General features: G+C 42.3%; 1 protein-coding gene across 1 annotated transcript; it reads left to right on the plus strand.

Annotated features, from left to right (window-relative positions):
- The first annotated feature begins 25 nt into the window (after positions 1–25).
- Positions 26–13,777, plus strand: acadvl (acyl-CoA dehydrogenase very long chain). Its single transcript, XM_080792750.1, has 20 exons — positions 26–466; positions 587–647; positions 2,363–2,437; positions 2,594–2,666; positions 2,835–2,899; positions 3,106–3,240; positions 3,732–3,876; positions 4,379–4,508; positions 4,890–5,015; positions 5,397–5,595; positions 6,090–6,194; positions 6,832–6,918; positions 7,051–7,113; positions 8,427–8,528; positions 9,150–9,247; positions 9,336–9,408; positions 9,524–9,596; positions 9,929–10,001; positions 10,180–10,255; positions 12,913–13,777. The coding sequence occupies exons 1-20, from the start codon at positions 402–404 to the stop codon at positions 13,048–13,050; spliced, it is 1,962 nt and encodes a 653-aa protein (XP_080648876.1). The 5' UTR covers positions 26–401; the 3' UTR covers positions 13,051–13,777.
- Positions 13,778–18,593: the final 4,816 nt, after the last annotated feature.

Genomic DNA, 18,593 nt, shown 5'->3' on the forward strand with positions numbered 1-18,593 from the left:
TCAGACAGGAAACCAGCCGGCAAGAAAACAGAAAATAAATATAACCTCGAAGAAGAAGAAGACGCAGCAGCAGATATTATTGTGTCAGTAGGTCATTTGGTCGCAGTGCGGTGGTCACTTTGACTTTACACATGTCACCTGTGTCATTATCTGCTCACTGATAAAGAAACGTCAACAATAACATTAGAACGAGATAGTTCTAGACATCCGTTCAGGAAGGACACAGCAACTCGAAGACAAGACAAGACACTACAGCAGCGACACACGTAGCTAATATTTATTTATACCCCCACGCCACGCATACTACTAACTGGTACTTTACGTGAGGTGTAAGCAGTAAGATTATTTAATAAAGGCATTGTTTTATATTAAAGTCGGGCCAGTGTAATAAACAAAACAATATGCTGCTTCGCAAAGTGGCCCAGTCTTCCGCTTTATGTGGCACCATTCTTCGCTCTCCAGTCGGGTAAGTGCAGCTAAAATGGTCGTTTCAGAAGTTGATATTATTAATATTTAAATTCGACAAAATGTCTCTAAACTACACCTGCTGTGACTGTGTGTGTTGTTGAATTAATCCATGATCTAGGGCTCATCATGGGCGAGCCGTTGTCACAGCCCGTCGGCCTTATGCAAGCCAAGCTACAGAGGTAATACACCCATTTGGTTTTATTTTACATTTTAGCAGTGCATTTGTGTTTGTTGCGGAAAGCACTTTTTTAAATAAATGTAATGGCCACGTAATGTATTGTCATTCTGTTATTCTGGTATGCATAGTTGAAGGTGTCCTCGTATAGCCACCCCCTCCCTCCCAATTTCCTAGTGGAAAGTGGGGTAAAGTTCATTGCTTGTCACATGGATGGCTTACCACTTTCGTAAAAGACAGCTGAGAGAGAGCGAAAAAAGATATACCTGGCAACATTTCTCTGGCTTTATTATAACCGAAATATTCCAAGAAGCAGCTGCAGCCATACACTGCCCATTTATCAGAATAATATACCTTGCTCAATCAGTTATGTGGAGGACATATCTAACTAAAGAGTGTTTTATCTTTTCCCTCTATTAAATACAAACTAAAGCATGTATTCTCTTAAAAGAATGATTAGCATAAGATAGGGGTGCAACGTTTCATTAAACTAATTGATTTAATGGATTATAAAATATGTAATTGATAATCCATTGATAATTAATTGAAATACTAGATCAATATTGATCCCTATTTTGTGCATGTTGTTATAGGCGGGGGGAAATCAATTGGGCAACAATTCTTCCATTGTGCCGGATTCGTTGCTATATGAAAACCTGATTAAGAAAACATTCTTCTCAATTATTTGATTAATCGAAAATATAATCAATAGAATTATCGCTGAGAAAATAATCGATAGTACTAATAGTCACGCTCACAAAGCTTCCATCAAATCATCAGTGTCGTCTTCACAGCAACAGGCACCTAACCTCATTATTATCCGTGTCACCTGGCAGGGCATGTCCTTGGTTTTACCTCTAAGCCATTTGATACGGCTCTTTGGCTTCTACTGTTGTATTTATTGTTTGGCTCAGAAGGAGGTTTGTGAACTTGGCACTGTGTGAAGAACATTGTTAAAGATAGTAGCCACAGAGAACAGTCAGTGACGCGTGTCTGTAATCTGTATCCCTGTGACAAGTAAGGAAGAATTCCAAGAGGTCTCCTCTAGGCCTGATAGCTATTGTTTTTGTTGCCTGTCTGTCTGTTATGGTTCACCACTCAGCAGCTTGTCCTTGTAGCAGCTAGTATAGCTATGGTCTGAGCCCTGTGCTTGTTGTTGCCAGAACTACTGTACCGCCAGCAGTACTGGAGGGCTGTCTGTTATTCTACCATGATATCATTCATTACATTAAAGCATAACCACCATCACCACCTAGAATGTCGTCTCGATTTGATTGAAGTCCATGTCACAACAATACAATGCTGTCATGATCTCCTGTCACGTTTGTTTTGACACATAGACAGCCATGGAACCTCTCGATTCCCCATCCAAATTTAACCCATTTTGACCTGAGATCAGACTCTAAAAATGTCTTCGATTTTTCAAAAATAGCAGACCTACAAACTCAACTCAATCTACAAGCTCGTAGCGCGCCACCGAGTGGCACGCTACGAGCTTGTAGATCTGCTATTTTTCAATAGCTAAAGCACAACGTAATGCTAACACCAAAAGGTGTTCCCTCCAAAAATGGGTTAAAACTGACCTAACTATGAAGAAATTGTTTTATATTATTGTTCCCTTTGCCAAGTAATGTGGTTAAGTGGTTTTAAGTGTCCTGACTCCTGACTAGTGACTACTGACCCTTTCTCTCTCTCTCGCATGCTCTATCTCACTATCAGGCAGTATTGGAGAAGCCAGTAGCTGTGGGCAGTGATGCTGCCAGTGCCACGGTGGAGAAGAAAGCAGCCAGCATAGTATGTTATTTTGTGCACCATAAATATATACCACATTTGTCAACAGCTTGCCAACACACATCTGTCCTTGGTCAGCCAGTTGTCATATTTTAAAATGGAGTCTAATCAGTCTAATAATGCCATCATTTGTGCTAAACTTGACATTGCTGTCAACAGGAATCCAAGTCGTTTGCTGTCAACATGTTCAAGGGCCAGATCGCCACAGCTCAAGTGTTCCCCTATCCCTCAGGTAAACCAGAACTTTAAATAAGCACATTATCCTAATATTGGTCTTTTATCAATATTGCCATTTCACTGAGTATTGAAATGGTGTAGGGACAACGGTTTGAAAGTTGATAAAGACTGTAATTTGTAGTACAGTACATACTAGTGAAATGTCCTCCCCCCTCTCTCACAGTTATGAATGAAGAACAGGACCAATTCCTTAGAGAGTTGGTGCCACCTGTCAACAAGTTTTTTGAGGCAAGTGTGAGCCTTCCTTCCATTACCTTTAAGTTGAGAAATCTTATATAATTTCCTGGTTCCCCTTATCTTTCATCATGCCTCATCCACGGCTGGTTTATTGTTCTGTTGTTGTTCCCCGCCCAATTAGTGTTCTTTTGATTGTGTGAAGCACCTTTTGAAACGGTTATTAAGCTACTTTTTCCCTTCCTCGTCACCTTGTGCAGGAGGTGAATGATGCAGCGAAGAATGATGCCTTGGAGAAGGTGGAGGACCACACGATGGAGGGACTGAAAGAGATGGGGGCCTTTGGCCTGCAGGTGCCCGCTGACCTGGGGGGACTTGGCCTCAGCAACACACAGGTACAACACGGCTTGAGATTAAAATCATCTATATTAAATCAAATAAAAGGTTCACACTAACATATCTTCACCCAGCACTCGTACACTCCACTATGTACACCCATATTTTTAGTACAGCTGGCCCCAAGGGGGTCAGCCGTGTAGAACAGCGCGTGTCCTTATGCCCACCAAATTGTAACCCAATGTAGAGTTTTTGTCCAGATATGAAGACGACAAAATATGAAATCACATGGCTCCAGACTTGCCTACAAGTACTTACCACGCTATTATTAGAACCTGCCTGCTATGCTAGGTTTAAGGTAGCAGCTATGGATAAATCTTGCTAATAGATACCATGTGCTAGTTAAATAGCTTTTAGAATGCCACATTGTGTCCCTTTTTCCTGTCACACTGATGCATGTTTGCTCAGCCGAGCATTAAGCTTTGCTCGTGGAGTGGTGAACCTTTTAACACAGATCTGCTTAATATTTCTATTTCTTTGTTGTTCACAGTACGCCAGGTTGGTCGAGATTGTAGGCCAGCATGACCTGGGTGTTGGCATCACCCTGGGTGCCCACCAGTCCATTGGTTTCAAGGGCATCCTGCTTTTTGGAAACCCTGCGCAGAAGGAGAAATACCTGCCCAGGTTGGCCACAGGTTAGATTGGAATTTTACCTGAGAGTGGCACCTTTTATAAACATACAGTCTCATACACTACAGTAGTATATTCAACACATAATCTACTGAGTCTCAGTCAGTATCATCAATTACAATCTAGGCATTTAGTAGGCAAGAAAACGGAAAACAGCATCAACTCTAGTCAACCAACAACAGGGTCCGCGGTTCACCAAGTAGTTCCCTTAGTGCTACAAACTTACAAAGTAAGATGGCAGGTAGACATCCAAACCTAAATAATATCGTTATCTATACAACGTATTGAGCATCTGTGGACAAGCAAATCTAACTAATGTTCATGTCGATAGACTACAGAGTTTGAGTAGGAGTGGTGTTGTTCATGGGAGTGGAAAGATGACGTAATTCATTAACTTCATTCGTTCATGTACAGTATTTTTTACATGGTAAATGTACTGTTCTAGTGTGTGTTTGTCTGACAAACGGTTGAAACAGATGTGTGATTGTGTGTTGCCTATTCGTCCAGGAGAGGACATAGCAGCTTTCTGTCTGACTGAGCCTGCCAGTGGCTCGGACGCTGCCTCTATCAAGACCACAGCGGTCCAGTCCCCCTGTGGAAAGTACCTCACACTTAACGGAGGCAAGATCTGGATCAGGTGAGACTGTGGGCAGGGGTCACTCGGTTGCCAATGGTTAGTGTGATTAAAGGTATCCATTCGCACATTTTCCTGTGATTGAAATCAAATAAAAAAGAAATTGGAAGTGTGAAGTTTTCCCATGACTACTAGTACTCGCCTCAACACAGATTTGTGCACATAGAAAATGTGTGCCTCTCACCACAAGATGGAGATGTTGTGCAATTGATATGTAATGCTAGTATGACAAATGCTTTATGTATTGTTTGTCTGTTTGGGATGGGTGTCAACTGTTTCATAGACAACAATGGAAACAAGTTTAGGCTTTCTTGTGAAATGGCACTTTTAAGGTGCATTGTTTGCGTTTAATTTAAAACACTCACTATAATCTATCTATGGCAGCAATGGAGGCCTGGCAGAGATCTTCACTGTGTTTGCCAAGACCCCGATGAAGGATCCCAAGACGGGAGAGATGAAAGATAAGATCACCGCTCTCATTGTAGAGAGAAAATTTGGAGGAGTCACTCAGTGAGTTAAGAGATGCTACTGTACCTGCTTGGTATCACTAAACACTACTACAAAGGCAATAGTGTTTACTGAGCAATTCCAGAATACATGCTATATCATATATGGGGTTATGGGCAAATTACTTTTCAGGATTACAATAAAAAATTGCAAAAGATTATTCAGGATTTAAATTAAATAATTGCAAAATTAGCTGATCTACAAGCTTAAAACGAGCAAGGGCTTTGAGCTTGTAGATCAGCAATTTTTGCTATATGCAATGTGGCCCACTGGAGTGAGTGTGGAACGACAGTTCGCTCTAATCCTATCCTCTCCCCTTTTTTCACCACACTCACTGAATCTGTGCATCCACCGATCGTGTGCTTAACCTCTTCCCAACCCCAGTGGCCCGCCAGAGAAGAAAATGGGAATCAAAGCGTCCAACACGGCCGAGGTCTACTTCGACAACGTCCGCGTGCCAGTCGACTGCGTCCTGGGCGAAGTAGGCGGAGGCTTCAAGGTGGCCATGAACATATTGAACAACGGGCGCTTCGGCATGGCTGCCGCCCTTTCCGGCACCATGAAGGCAGCCATCACCCAGGCTGTGAGTAGCCTTTTTTGAGTGGTGCAGCCACTCCAAGGAACATCAATGTGTGTCCCTCTGTCTGTAGAGTACCAACAGGTGACAAAGTGGCACTGTTGAGCTTCACACTGTGCTGCATGATGGGAAGCTGAGTTTTTAGCAGCCATGTGGCACTGTTGAGCTTCACACTGTGCACAGCTGCCTGATGGGAAGCTGAGTTTTTAGCAGCCCATACGTGATTTCGGGTGTGACAGTACAGTACAGTAGAGGGCATGACATGCAGTAAAGGCCGTCGGCATCGGGAGTCGAACCCGCGGCACACTGCCAGACTGGATTACCAGCCAAGGTGCCTGGACCGCTTTGCCACAGCCCAGGCCTCCCAAAGTGCTTTTAAATTTATGGAGAGGAGACATGATTTCTGACTCATGATCCCCCAACATGTTTCTTTATTTGTGTGTGTGTGTGTGTGTGTGTGGGGGTGGGGGTGGGGGTGGGGTGTGTGGGTGTGTTTGTAGGTGGACCATGCAACCAACAGGATCCAGTTTGGGAGCAAGATCCACACCTATGGAGCCATCCAGGAGAAGATGGCCCGCATGACCATGCTGCAGTACGTCACTCAGGTCAGTAAAGTCATCACCATGTCTTCTCCCGCAGGTTAATCTGTACTTAGTCTCAACATCATCATTTTTTAACTAATTCGCACCCTGAGTATTATGAAAGACATGTTAGGGGTTCCGCACACAAATAAGAGGCTCAGGGGCGACCGCGCCTTTGCCGTCTCAGCCCCCACTCAGTGGAACAGAATTCCCCTCGCGGTTAGGTCTGCGCCCTCCGTTGAGTCTTTTAAATCACAACTTAAAACATTTTTATATTCACAAGCTTTTTCACCACCGACTTGATCCTGCACCTTTTCTTTTAGACTATTCTGTCCTATTTTTCTGTTGTTTTATTATTGACGTCTTCTGCACTGTATTGTATTGTATTGCATTTGTGAAGCACTTTGGTTCAATGAGAGTTGTTTTTAAATGTGCTATATAAATAAATTTGATTTGATGTTTAGCCTCTTTTCTTTTGTTAGGGGGGGGGGGGAGAGACTTGTAGTAGACTGTTAATTCAATCTCACTTAAGACCCTCCTTATTGGTATATCATGGGGACATGCCAATACTTTGCCACAGACCTGCTCTCTGTCATTTACTTACAGTATATTGATTTGTTTGCCAAGGTTCATGTAGATCCCAACCTCTCTCTTTGTACAGTCAATGGCCTACATGCTCAGTGGCAACATGGACAGCGGGGCGAGCGAGTTCCAGATAGAAGCGGCCATCAGTAAGATCTTTGCCTCCGTGAGTTTATGTTTTAACTATATCACTCTGACAGGAGGGCTACTTACTTGCCCCTTGTCTTTCTGATTATTTATGGAGCTCCTCATTGTGTAAAAGCCAACCAGAAAAAAAAATGTTTGTGCGTGTGTGTAGGAGGCGGCGTGGACAGTGGCTGACGAGTGTATCCAGATTATGGGTGGCATGGGCTTCATGAAGGTGAGTGACCCACGTCTCTGAGACTTGCTCATGCATGGAGGTCATCTCCACTTATCAATTTATACTCATTACATACAAAAGTAGTTGGACATCAGTGATTTCCAGGAAATAAAGGTTGATTTTTGTGCGGCATTGACGGTGATGTAAATTAAAAACAACTTTCTTAAAGTATCCTTTTTGTAACGGCTTTCCCATCCCTTAGTCATACTGTGTTCATTTTCACATTAAACTGACGTAGGCATGTTTATTTGCGGGTGTCTGCCCCAATACTACGGTAAATGTAATTTAATACTAAGCCCTGCAGCATTCCTTTTATGAGCGGACGTATCGATAGACAAAGGCTGTAATGACAACATAAGCCCAACACACACCGGCTCCGTCCGACGCGACGCGTTGCCGCGGCGCCGTCTGGAAAATAGAACTGGTTCTATCGGCGCGCCAGGCGACGCGGCGGACGGAGCCGGTGTGCGATAGGTTCATTGAAAATAATGGAGGCGGCTGTTTTGACGCGCGGCGGTCGCAGACGGTGTGTGATGGGCTATAGTTACAGAGCTACGATGAGTGTAGCTTCAGCAGCTATACACACTTGAATCTGCATATGATATGAACATAAACACATGTCACCACCACAAACTCGCAAAAAGAGGGAAATGTTGAACATGGAACAAGAACAGATTTGGTGCAAGCTTGTAGCACCATGTGTGGGCACGTTAAGGGTGCACGGAAACAGAAGGGGCTAAAAATAGTACTCCAGGCAATTTACTGGTAGGTCACTCTTGTAGACACTAGGCATACCCCCTGTGAAATAGTCCTGATACAATGGATGGAAAGTGTACAGTACATATTTGATCATGCAGAAAGGGAACAGTGGTGGAAACCTTGCTCTACGCAAGTCACTTAATGTCTTCTATCCTTAAGACATTAGAAAAGAATCAGACCTGTCTGAAGTGAGTGGTGCAACAGCGCCCCTGTTGGTACCCTAAACGTACATGCATACATGTCATGCATACATACAAAGGGACACAGCCAGGGACGGACAAAGCTGGGCATTGGAGTGGCTGCACCCTATGGTTGCACCACAAAATGCAGGTGTGCTTCCTCTGGATGCCTCCCATGTTTTGTTTAGAATACTGATCAAGCTTAAATGCACAGATTATTTGCAGTGTACGACCAATTACTGAATAAATAATTATTAATACATAGAAAGTATTCTATGTATTATTGCGTAAAGACAAAGCTTTTGGTTTAGACTTTTTTAAATAAAGTAAAACATCTGTAAAAGTTATCATCAATGGCTGTGACTCTGTCTACAGGACTCTGGAATCGAGAGAGTGATGAGAGACCTGAGGATTTTCCGGATCTTTGAAGGCACCAATGACATCCTGAGGCTCTTTGTGGCTCTCAATGGATTCCAGGTAAATTGATCATTGAGTTGCATTGAAAGCTGCCCTCATGGAATCAGTGTCGTGCTGTGTAACACGACGGCATCAGTGTCTTGTGATGTTTAACTGTGGTTGTCGGTAGATTTCATACATTTCTAACACTATAGCCTTTGGATTTATTTCACAAAATGTTTTGATTGATGACTTAGCAGACCATAGTTACAGGAGCACCAAGCTCCTGTAACTACGCTTGGGCTCACACACACACACACACACACACACACACACACACACACAACTTGACATTACAGCTGTCGGTAGTCGTTTGCCATTTATTTAACAATATATTAACAAAATGGACTGACAATCTAACTTTGTGTCTTTAAAGAAAGATTGACATTGACTACTTGTGTGACTGTGTGCGCATCACTGATAAATTACATTGCTTGGAAAAAAATACTACTGAGATGCTCTGGACAGGTTTCTATGCTATTGCTGTGTTTTGAGTGACGGAGAAGTAGCTCACATTTTATGTACTGTTTTGTACAATAATGAACATTTAAAACCTCACTGATCCATGTATGCACACAGTTTGACCATGTGATGGTGACAGTAAATAGTCAATACTGTACGTGTGTCTACATTTGTGTCCAGAATGCAGGAATTCAACTGAAGAGCTTACAAAAGGCTTTGAAGAACCCTCTGGGCAATGTTGGGTTGCTGGCAGGAGAGATCAGCAAGAGAGCCAAGAGGTTGTTCCAATACATTTCAAATGGAAAAACATGGCTTCCATCGACAACCAGATCTGATCTAATACGTCTTGTCCCTTTTTGATTATAGGAAGGCAGGTTTGAGCACAGGGATTACACTGCAGGGGTCTGTGCACCCAGAGTTGGCGCAAAGTGGTGAACTGGTATGTGTATCTGTTGGTGTGCGGCTGTGCATGGAAGTGTTACTGAATAGTGAATAACATCCTTTCCGTTGTCAGAGACGCTTCTTCTCTCTTACAATTTCCCTGCTCTCTGCAGACGGTCAAGGCCATTGAACAATTTGGAGGTGTCATCGAAGAGCTGCTGGTCAAACATGGCAAGAAGATCATTGGTGAGCCTGTGTTGGGTGGGCACTGGGGAGTATATGGCTGGCACTATCTTGTGGTTATAGGGGAAATCGGCCTAGAGTTTGCAGGCATTTCAGATTATCCCCCCCCATTACAGTGTGCTAAGTAGCCAATCTAAGATGTTATTTTTACCAGTGCCGAATACCTAATAAGATTGGGATGAATGCTTTGCTGTGCCATGTTTTGGTATATAATTTCATCTTCCCAGAGCAAGTTATACTTTACTGCTGTTCAAGACTATTGATGTAGTCGTCATTTGCTGTTTGTTAGCTCGAGTCATCTAGGAATTTTGCCTGAATTTGCTTTGCTGTTGCAGATGAACAGTTTGTGTTGAAGAGAGTAGCTGACTGTGGCATTGACCTGTATGCCATGGTGGTCGTCCTGTCAAGGTATACAAACCGTAAAACAAACAAATGTGTTGCCATAGCAATTACATAAACGTGTTTGTGATAACCAACGAGCAAATTACAATTCCCTGTCACTAGCATCATACAAGTTTACTCCCTCCCATCCCCACTCTATACACAGCTTAATGCCATATCCTCTTCTTTGCTTTGCCACCTGCAGGGCATCTCGTTCTCTGAGTCAAGGCCACCCTTCGGCACAGCATGAGAAGATGATATGTGACACCTGGTGCATCGAGGTAGGGACATTCTCTGAGGATACCTTGAAAAAAAGAAAAGCGAGCACTCGCCAGGTGCACGGTTCTGGAAGAAACTGGAAGAAAAAGATCACCAGCATTCACTTCGTCCTGTTAGGATCTCTAATTTATTTATACGTTTATTTGGAAGAGCCCCCACATATTAATATATATGTATATTATATGAATTAACACCACACGCAATGCTGTGTAAATGCACTGGAATTAGCAAGAATGCTAATTTCCATCCATAGTCCACATACAGAAAACGATGAACATTACAAACAAGAGCACATAAACATTACTAAAGGGTTGTTTTGACCGAAAATACAAGACACTCAAGAAAACAAAACACACAAAAGCTAAGTTTTTGCCTATTTAAATTATGTTCACATCAATAACATGTTTGATTGTCCATGATCCATCCTTTTTAGTTGGACCTTAAAAGATTGTTCCAAATTGCGCTTCCTTGAACTGAAAAGGAATTTTGGGCAAAGGCTGTGCGTCTTGACTGCACCTCACAATCCCCCCTGGTGATGACCCTTGTTTTATGAATTCCTCCATAGGACGCAGGCATAAACCATGCACAGTTTTATATACACATGCCTGTTTAAGAGCATACGGTGATATCACCATTAAACAGGCATGTTTCGGGCCAACAGCCTCATTCACGCTTAGGAAGGCCACTGGCCGAAACGTCTGTCAGTGATCTGCTGTGGATACACAATAAATAAGAGATCTGAAAAGGACCAAGTGAGTGCTGGAAAGTTACATTCTCTCTGAGGGGCATGTTAAGAAAATAAGGGTATACTGTAATTGAATAGTTTTTTTTCTCAAAAAAAGAGAGGAGAACTATGGAGATGGAAAACAATTGTAATTTGCATCAAAACTACTCGCTGTGTTGAATTGTTGAAACGGCTGTCAACATCTTGAAATGAGTGAAGCACTGTGCCCCACTGACATTCAAGAAATTCTTGATATGAGTTCAAATGCATTGAAGCAAGGGAAATGGTCTGGGAGGCAAAAGAAACTGATTAACTCTGTAGTTTACGTGCACATTTTTGCCAATGCATGCTTGGAAGGCTATGCAGTACCCTTTCCCATGTAATGTGCTCCACTCTGGCAATTAAGCAACAACTTTAGCTGATGGTGTCAAAAACAAAAGTAAACATTTAAACTGCCTGCAATGCAACAGACTAACTGTGTGCTTTATGTAGGTTATAGGCAGTGTTGGGACCGTTACTTTAAAAAGTAACTAGTTACAGTTACCAGTTACATCATTTCAAAAGTAACTTAGTTACTTTACTGTTACTTAAACCAAAAAGTAATGCGTTCCTTTGAAAAGTAACTTTTTCGTAAATTTTCGGCCACCCCGCATCCAAAACACTTGGTGGAGAGGATTATGCTATTTCTGTGCTCAGACCCAGGGACACAGCCGGCCAGCCAGGGACACACATAGTTGTCTATATAGGAGTGGTTGCACCACTCAAAAAGAAAAACGGCTCCCACTTCCAGGCCATTCATTCATGCCTTCAGTTCAGTACAGTGATCATAATACCAATACCAGGGGGGACTGGTGTTGATTTTGATGATGCTATGTAGGCCTATCAATACATATTTATAGCAAACAACAAAATACAACCAACACAACATGAGGGTTCCAGTTCCACTGCTCCAGTGAATGTTGTATACTGTGCAGATAGGCTGAGATAGCTCATACCTGCTCTTATTGGTGGTGGTGGCAATACTAATTTGAGTCTGGATTTATAAACAAAGTAAGACCAAAACCAGAATTAATATTTGATTATCAAACACACACGCGCAAAGTCTCTTTCAGTATCTGTCTGTCTGTCTCTCTCTCAAAAGTAGGCTATGCACACTGTCACACGAACACGCACGTGCGCGCAGCCTCTTTCAGTGTCTGTCTATCTCTCTCTTTCTCTTGCTCGCTCGCTCACATGATGTGCATACGCACGGCGCACACGTCTCACACACACACACACACACACACGTGACCGAAACAAACGCACGCAAAAGTTGAATCCCGTCGCAGTGCCAACAGGCAGAGCAGGGGAGGAGGTATAGCCGGATTGGAGCAGCTGAAGGAAATAAGGAGGAATATATCCATTTGAAACGCGATATGGGCTCCGCCATGACACTAGTCAGACAGTAAACAAACTTGCGCGTCACCACGTGTAGTACACACACACACACACACAAACGCACACACACACTCCTCTTCCCCCTTCTCTCCCGCAAGGCAAACAGACTGACAGTTCTTCTCATTTTCCCCCGAGACTACATGAAAAATAACGGAATAACGCACCATGTAGTAACGGTAACAAGTTACTGAATTTAAAAAAAATAACGCGTTACAGCAACCGTTACTGCCGAAAGTAACGGCGTTACTGTAACGCGTTATTTACGTTACGTTATGTCCCAACACTGGTTATAGGTTAGTAATACATTGATACCCTTTTACAAATATTCAGTTTGAGTTTTCCCTCGTGCAGCAAATTATTTAGAGAAGACGTATTGTATATTATGTAGGTTGTTTTGGATGCTGTAGAGTAGATTGTATGTAAGAAGACATCGATCTAATCCCAAATCAACCAACTGTACCTAATTTCTCCCCCCACCCACCTACCCATCCATCCCAGGCCCATGACAGGATCACGCGGGAGGTCACGTCCCTTCGCTCCAGTCAGTCCAGGCAGGTCTTCAAGAACCTGAGGGCCATCTCCACAGCCGTGGTGGAGAACGGAGGAGTGGTCGCACCTCACCCCCTGGGTTTCTAAACACATATTTCTCTCTTTATGTTCTCTTTGCCCCCCTCACCCCCGTTTCTGTATTATCTGGGGTGCCAATGTGGATCTGCTTTATCCCTCTTCTCATCCTTACTACACTGTGGTGTTATTCCAATGCCCAGTTTGGCATTCTGTTCGTCCACGCCATCACGGGCATTCTCATCTGACGGGTTCAGTGGCACGTTTTTTATCTGTTAATGAAGCAACTGGCAGTTGAATGTTCCAATTAGAGGGAGGAAAAAAGTCTGACGTAAGGTATTGTTAACGCCTGAACTTCCATGTTTCTTGTTGAACAGATATCGTTATTGAACCTCGTTTATTGTTTTGACGCTGAACTAGCTTTGTACAAACTGCAACAGCCAGGTGATCAATTATCTTTGTAGATATAAGATAGATATAAGATGATTATGACGATATCAATGCAACAGGGACAGCTACCCGAAAGAGCCAAGTACACATTTTTTTAAGCCGTTTTATTTATAAGCAAATGTACGACGGATGTACTGTAAATCTCCTTTGCTTTTCCTAAAACATTATCGCACACATTTCTATTAAATGCAGTGGTGTTTGTAAGTACTGTCTTTGTGCATGTTAAGCTCCTCTAGGCTGGCACACATTTGGTGGTCATCGCTATGGTGTTAATATCAGGAAGTAAGCTGTTGCCTTAGAAACCAATCCAACAGTGCTGTGAAAAGTTCCTTTTGTGTCTTAAATAAAACAGGAAGTGAACTCACAATTTGAAACGGTATAAAAAATGTGCAGAATAACTCATTCTTCTGTAAGTGCAAGATTGTTTTTAATCTTTCAGCCAAAGTAGCCTGCTACCTTAACTGTGATTGTGATAATTAATTAACAGTCTGCATACTTCAAGCCTTACAGGTTATAAAACTGCGAGTGTACTGTATACTTTATAGTAGCTTTCTTGGCCCTTTTAACACATTCATTGTCTGAATATCGCAATACTTTCTTTGTTTTACGGTCTGTTCATCTTCAATCCTTCCTTTGACCTGTTTCCAAATTGTATTGCAGTACATCTGATACCAAGCAATGTTTTGCAGATTCTGAACTTTTTCTTCTTTGTAACAGCCATGGATGGCATCATGTCAATCATGTCATGTTAGCCTGCCTGCAGTGCTCATGCTGATTTCAAACTGAATAAATAATGAAAATAAATAAAGCTTCTTTTTAAATAAGGCTTCCTTTTTTTACGGCAAAAAAGGAAGCCTTGTGGTGCAATTTTACCCTTTAGCCGACTTCCTAATTCTGCTGTTTATCATAACACAGTGAGGTTTCAGTTCTTTACCGAAAAGCTTTTCCTGTTCAAAGCACGGTTTACTGAAAGGTTCTGTGATTGTTGCTGGTGCAGAGATACCAAGACATTTACCCCTTCCTGACAAATATACAGCTGAGCTTTCTATCAATATGTTGCTGCTTGGGTTTGTGACAACATACCCTGTGGCCACAGTTGAGTTTACCTCAGTTGCATCTAATCATTCAGTGAGAGCTACTGTGCAGTGTTTATATAATCCAGCCTCGTAATACTATTTTTTGCAGGTATAGATAGAGACGTCTTTACGGTAATCAAATAAATCTGTATACAAGATATTTTCAGATTTCAGCAGGGAGAGGGAGGGAGATACTAAATTACCGGTAACTGTTAACTAAATTAACACTAAGCGGGGGTGAGTTGTTTGGTATTCGTCTTTACAAGGTTATTGGAATTAGTTTGTTCCTTTTTCTCCCTAAAGTTCGTTCTTTCGATGGATTTCCATGGAATTTGCTGTGCATCTTCATTCTCCCAAGATGAAACATAGATTTTTGTGGCCAAACGTCCAATATTCAAATGAGTGAGTCTCTTCACTGCTCATCATATAAAAATAGACACATTTGCTGTGTTCATGCTTCCAAGAGTAAAAACCCATCTGATTTTGATTGCCAGTAGGCTGTCCATAACTGAATGGGGCAGAGCAAGACACTTAAGCAGCCGCATCAGCATGGTGAAGCAGAAAACGGAGTTTCCCGTCAGGATTTAACCAGGTCAGAGAGTGCAGTGTTCTTTCTAGTTCTTTGCTAGTATTCACAGAACAGCAATTACATTAAAACTCATAAACCATTCATATAACTTTATGTTCCAAAATGTGATTATATTTGAGAACTACTTTTGTAATCGATAACAATTGCATGGTTTTGTGCATCAATGTTTCTTGCTTAAAGAACTGCATTTGTTACAGTGCGTCGCATCCACAATAGGCAGAGGTAGAAAGACGGTGTGTTGCCTGTACATTTATGTGGTGGGGTGACTGAGAAGGCTTCATATGTCCACCATTAAACGGGGCAAAATTCCAGATAAATCAGATGTCTACAATACATCCAAAGTGCATACATGCAAATGGTAAAATATTCCAGGTCATGCAATCAAGCACGCTCATACAGCACTAAACTGTTAAGTACTGTTGTCTGTTGGATAGATGAGTCTTGTACATAACTTGTGACCGACAGTGGCCTGGTCTCAGCACATGGCTCCTCCACAGGGACAATGGTCAGGCATGTCAGTGTTCTCTCATTTGTTTTATATATATTTCTTTTATATTATATGCTTTTATGCAGGATATTTATTTATTTTAATGTTATTATAATTTTTAATTTTTAATTGTATTATAAAAAATCACACCTGTTTGAAATGAGGGGCGCTCTTGTCATCGTACATCAATTTATGTTAGCGGACATTTGACATTGCTACATAAGGTGGTCCCTTATTGACCAAGCACTCCCACCAACATGTGATTGTTTAGCTGATTTGCTCGTTTACGTTTTCCCTTCAATGTCAATGGCGTTTAATGTTTTGATGTTTAATTTACGTCATATTTAGTGGAATTATCAGCTCTTATCATCATGCATCATCTCATACTGGCCAATCAGAATGCCTGTTGCCTGTGATTGGTTGGCTGATTTGCTCGTTTACATATGACGTACATTTTCCCTTCAATGTCAATGGCGTTTAATGTTTTAATTTACGTCATATTTAGCGGAATTCCGACGTATTTTCTCCGTTCATTGTCAATGGCAAATATTGAGAGGGGCGGGGACTAGATTTGAGCCCTAGCTGACATTTGTAAGGGTCAGTGGTTTGCCTCGGGCCTTGGTCTGTCTGTGTCCCTGAGGAACCTTTATCGGCTTACTGCTGCCCTCATCAGAACCATCTGAGTAGCCATCATCACCATGAACCTGAAACAGAATTTTCAAGTGGGACTATACGGGGGGGGGGAAAAAAAGAGGATTCGAAGCGGGGTCAGCTGTGGGGAGTATAGAGCCTTATTTTTATGGTTATATTTATATTTCTTACTTTGGTTCATGTTGAACCTGCTGAGGTCAGTGTATATTCTGTTGAGCTTTCTCGAGTCATGTAGGGGCTTGGCAGATTAGCTTCCCTTTAGTTCACCGCAGACATCAATAGCTCATCAAGTGCACTCAAGAAATGCATGCATCGTCGGCCCTGCTCGTGGATATGGTCCTGCAGCTTCTGGGCTGTATTTTGCGTGTCTTAAGTACCAGGTCTTATTCCCTAACTTGAGTAAACTAAAGACCTGGAGGCGTGATCAATGCCATTTGGCTATTTTGAGTGGCCAAAGAGCATTGACCACGCCTCCAGGTCTTTAGTTTACTCAAGTTAGGGAATAAGACCTGGTACTTAAGACACGCAAAATACAGCCCTCTGGGTCATGTGAGGTAAGACAAATGTTCACAGCCCGCTGCTGGAATTCATGGATGGACTTGAGATGTGGGTGATCTTTGTTTAATTTATTTTTGATATATACAGAGAGTTCAAAGTAGTTCAAGTGGAAATATATATTTTTATATATATTGCTTTTACTTGTATATATTTTTTATATAATTTTACTCCTTTTCAACTGGCTCCTTTGTGGACCCCGCTCATGCGAAACAGTAGCCTGGCGCAGCCACACTTCACCCGCCCCTATTGCAACACGAGGCTAGCGAAACAGAGAGGAAGTTAATTCCGAAATCGCACCTCGACATCTTTCAACCATGATGCTATATACTGTGAACAGTTGGATTCTTGCATTCGATTGGAGGCTTCTCATTTGTAACACTCAAAATAACACCTTTAAGATGATCAGACTCATTGAACAGCATCAATCAGGATCAGCTTGTCCATCAGGGTGTCAAGATCATCACATCACACCTCCATGCAAATTCATCTCGCCATTCTTCGTTCTGCATACTCCCTTTCATTGGTTTTTGAAGAAATTAAGAGAGCTGGTTGTTGAGATAGTGTATAGGCAGTTCATACTGCCAGTGCCCTTGCTGTACTCCTCCCACCAGTGTCTGTGGGATATAAGTGAAACCTTGCCATTTGAATTATTAACTTTATAACTTGTTGAATCTTTGGCCTCTATATTGTATAATCTTCACCCAAGGCTGTATGGGTTATCGGAGACCTGGCCATTCCATTCAGATCTGATCATCTCTTCTTCAGCATTTCTTCTCCTTTTATCAGCCCGCCTTTGACCAAGGGCTCGAACATCAGGCCATTCCATATTTCTAATCCCAGATCTCCAATATCCTTCTTGGTTTCCCCCTTGTCCTTGTCCTCCGGCTCATCTGTTCCCTTCACAGTGTTGAGAAAGCTGTACAGGATGTTCAAGTACTTAACGCCCTTGATGTACTCCTCCCAGTATTTGTGGTACATCAGTTGAACATCGTTTGACCCTGTTATCTCCTGGTACAAATGCTTGACATGAGTTTCCAGAAAGGCTTTGGTTTGCGTGTACAGGTTGGAACTCTGGGGCGGCTGTGCAGAGCACAGCTGGTAAATGGAAGTATGGCAGTCATTCCATGCAGTTTTGTCAACACGGTCATGCTTCAAAACTGCCTGTATTATTGGCAGGATGTTCTTGTTCCATGTCGCCGTAAAATCCACTGCTCGGGGCTTCAAGGACATTTTGTATTAGAATCTGGGAGATAATTCACTTGTTATACAAAAATCAAGCCAAATGGTCTGCAGGTCAAATACCAGAAGTCTTCTGTTCGTTTGCACAAACTCAGCCAAGTGAGCGATCTGTTGCGATATATATAAGCCTACAATGTGATTACGTATGACATCACTGGAGTGTCAGTGCATCGTCATGAATGTCACGCCGCTTTGCGTGGGGAAGGATGGTCAACAGGTTTTGTATTCATGCCAGAACAAACTATCATCACACTCACTTCACACTCGTGTGAGGTGAGCGGTGCCTTTCATCACAATGACGTCTGATGATGTCAACAACATGATGTCACAGACATTCCGTGCGCAAACGGAAAAAAAAGTTATCCTCGTTTCTCATCATTTTGGACCATGGGCTATAGCCCATATCGTACGGCATACTATAGCGCGCCGTTTTTCATGATTTTTGAGGATTTGAAAAAAATGAAAAAATGAAAAAAAAACGATGGGTTATAGCCCATGTTTTTTGAAATTTAGAAAAAAAAAGTTAGCCTCGTTTCTCATCATTTTGGACCATGTGCTATAGCCC

Source organism: Protomyctophum bolini (genome assembly GCF_963924005.1).
Source record: "Protomyctophum bolini genome assembly, chromosome: 20".
Classification (NCBI taxonomy): domain Eukaryota; kingdom Metazoa; phylum Chordata; class Actinopteri; order Myctophiformes; family Myctophidae; genus Protomyctophum; species Protomyctophum bolini.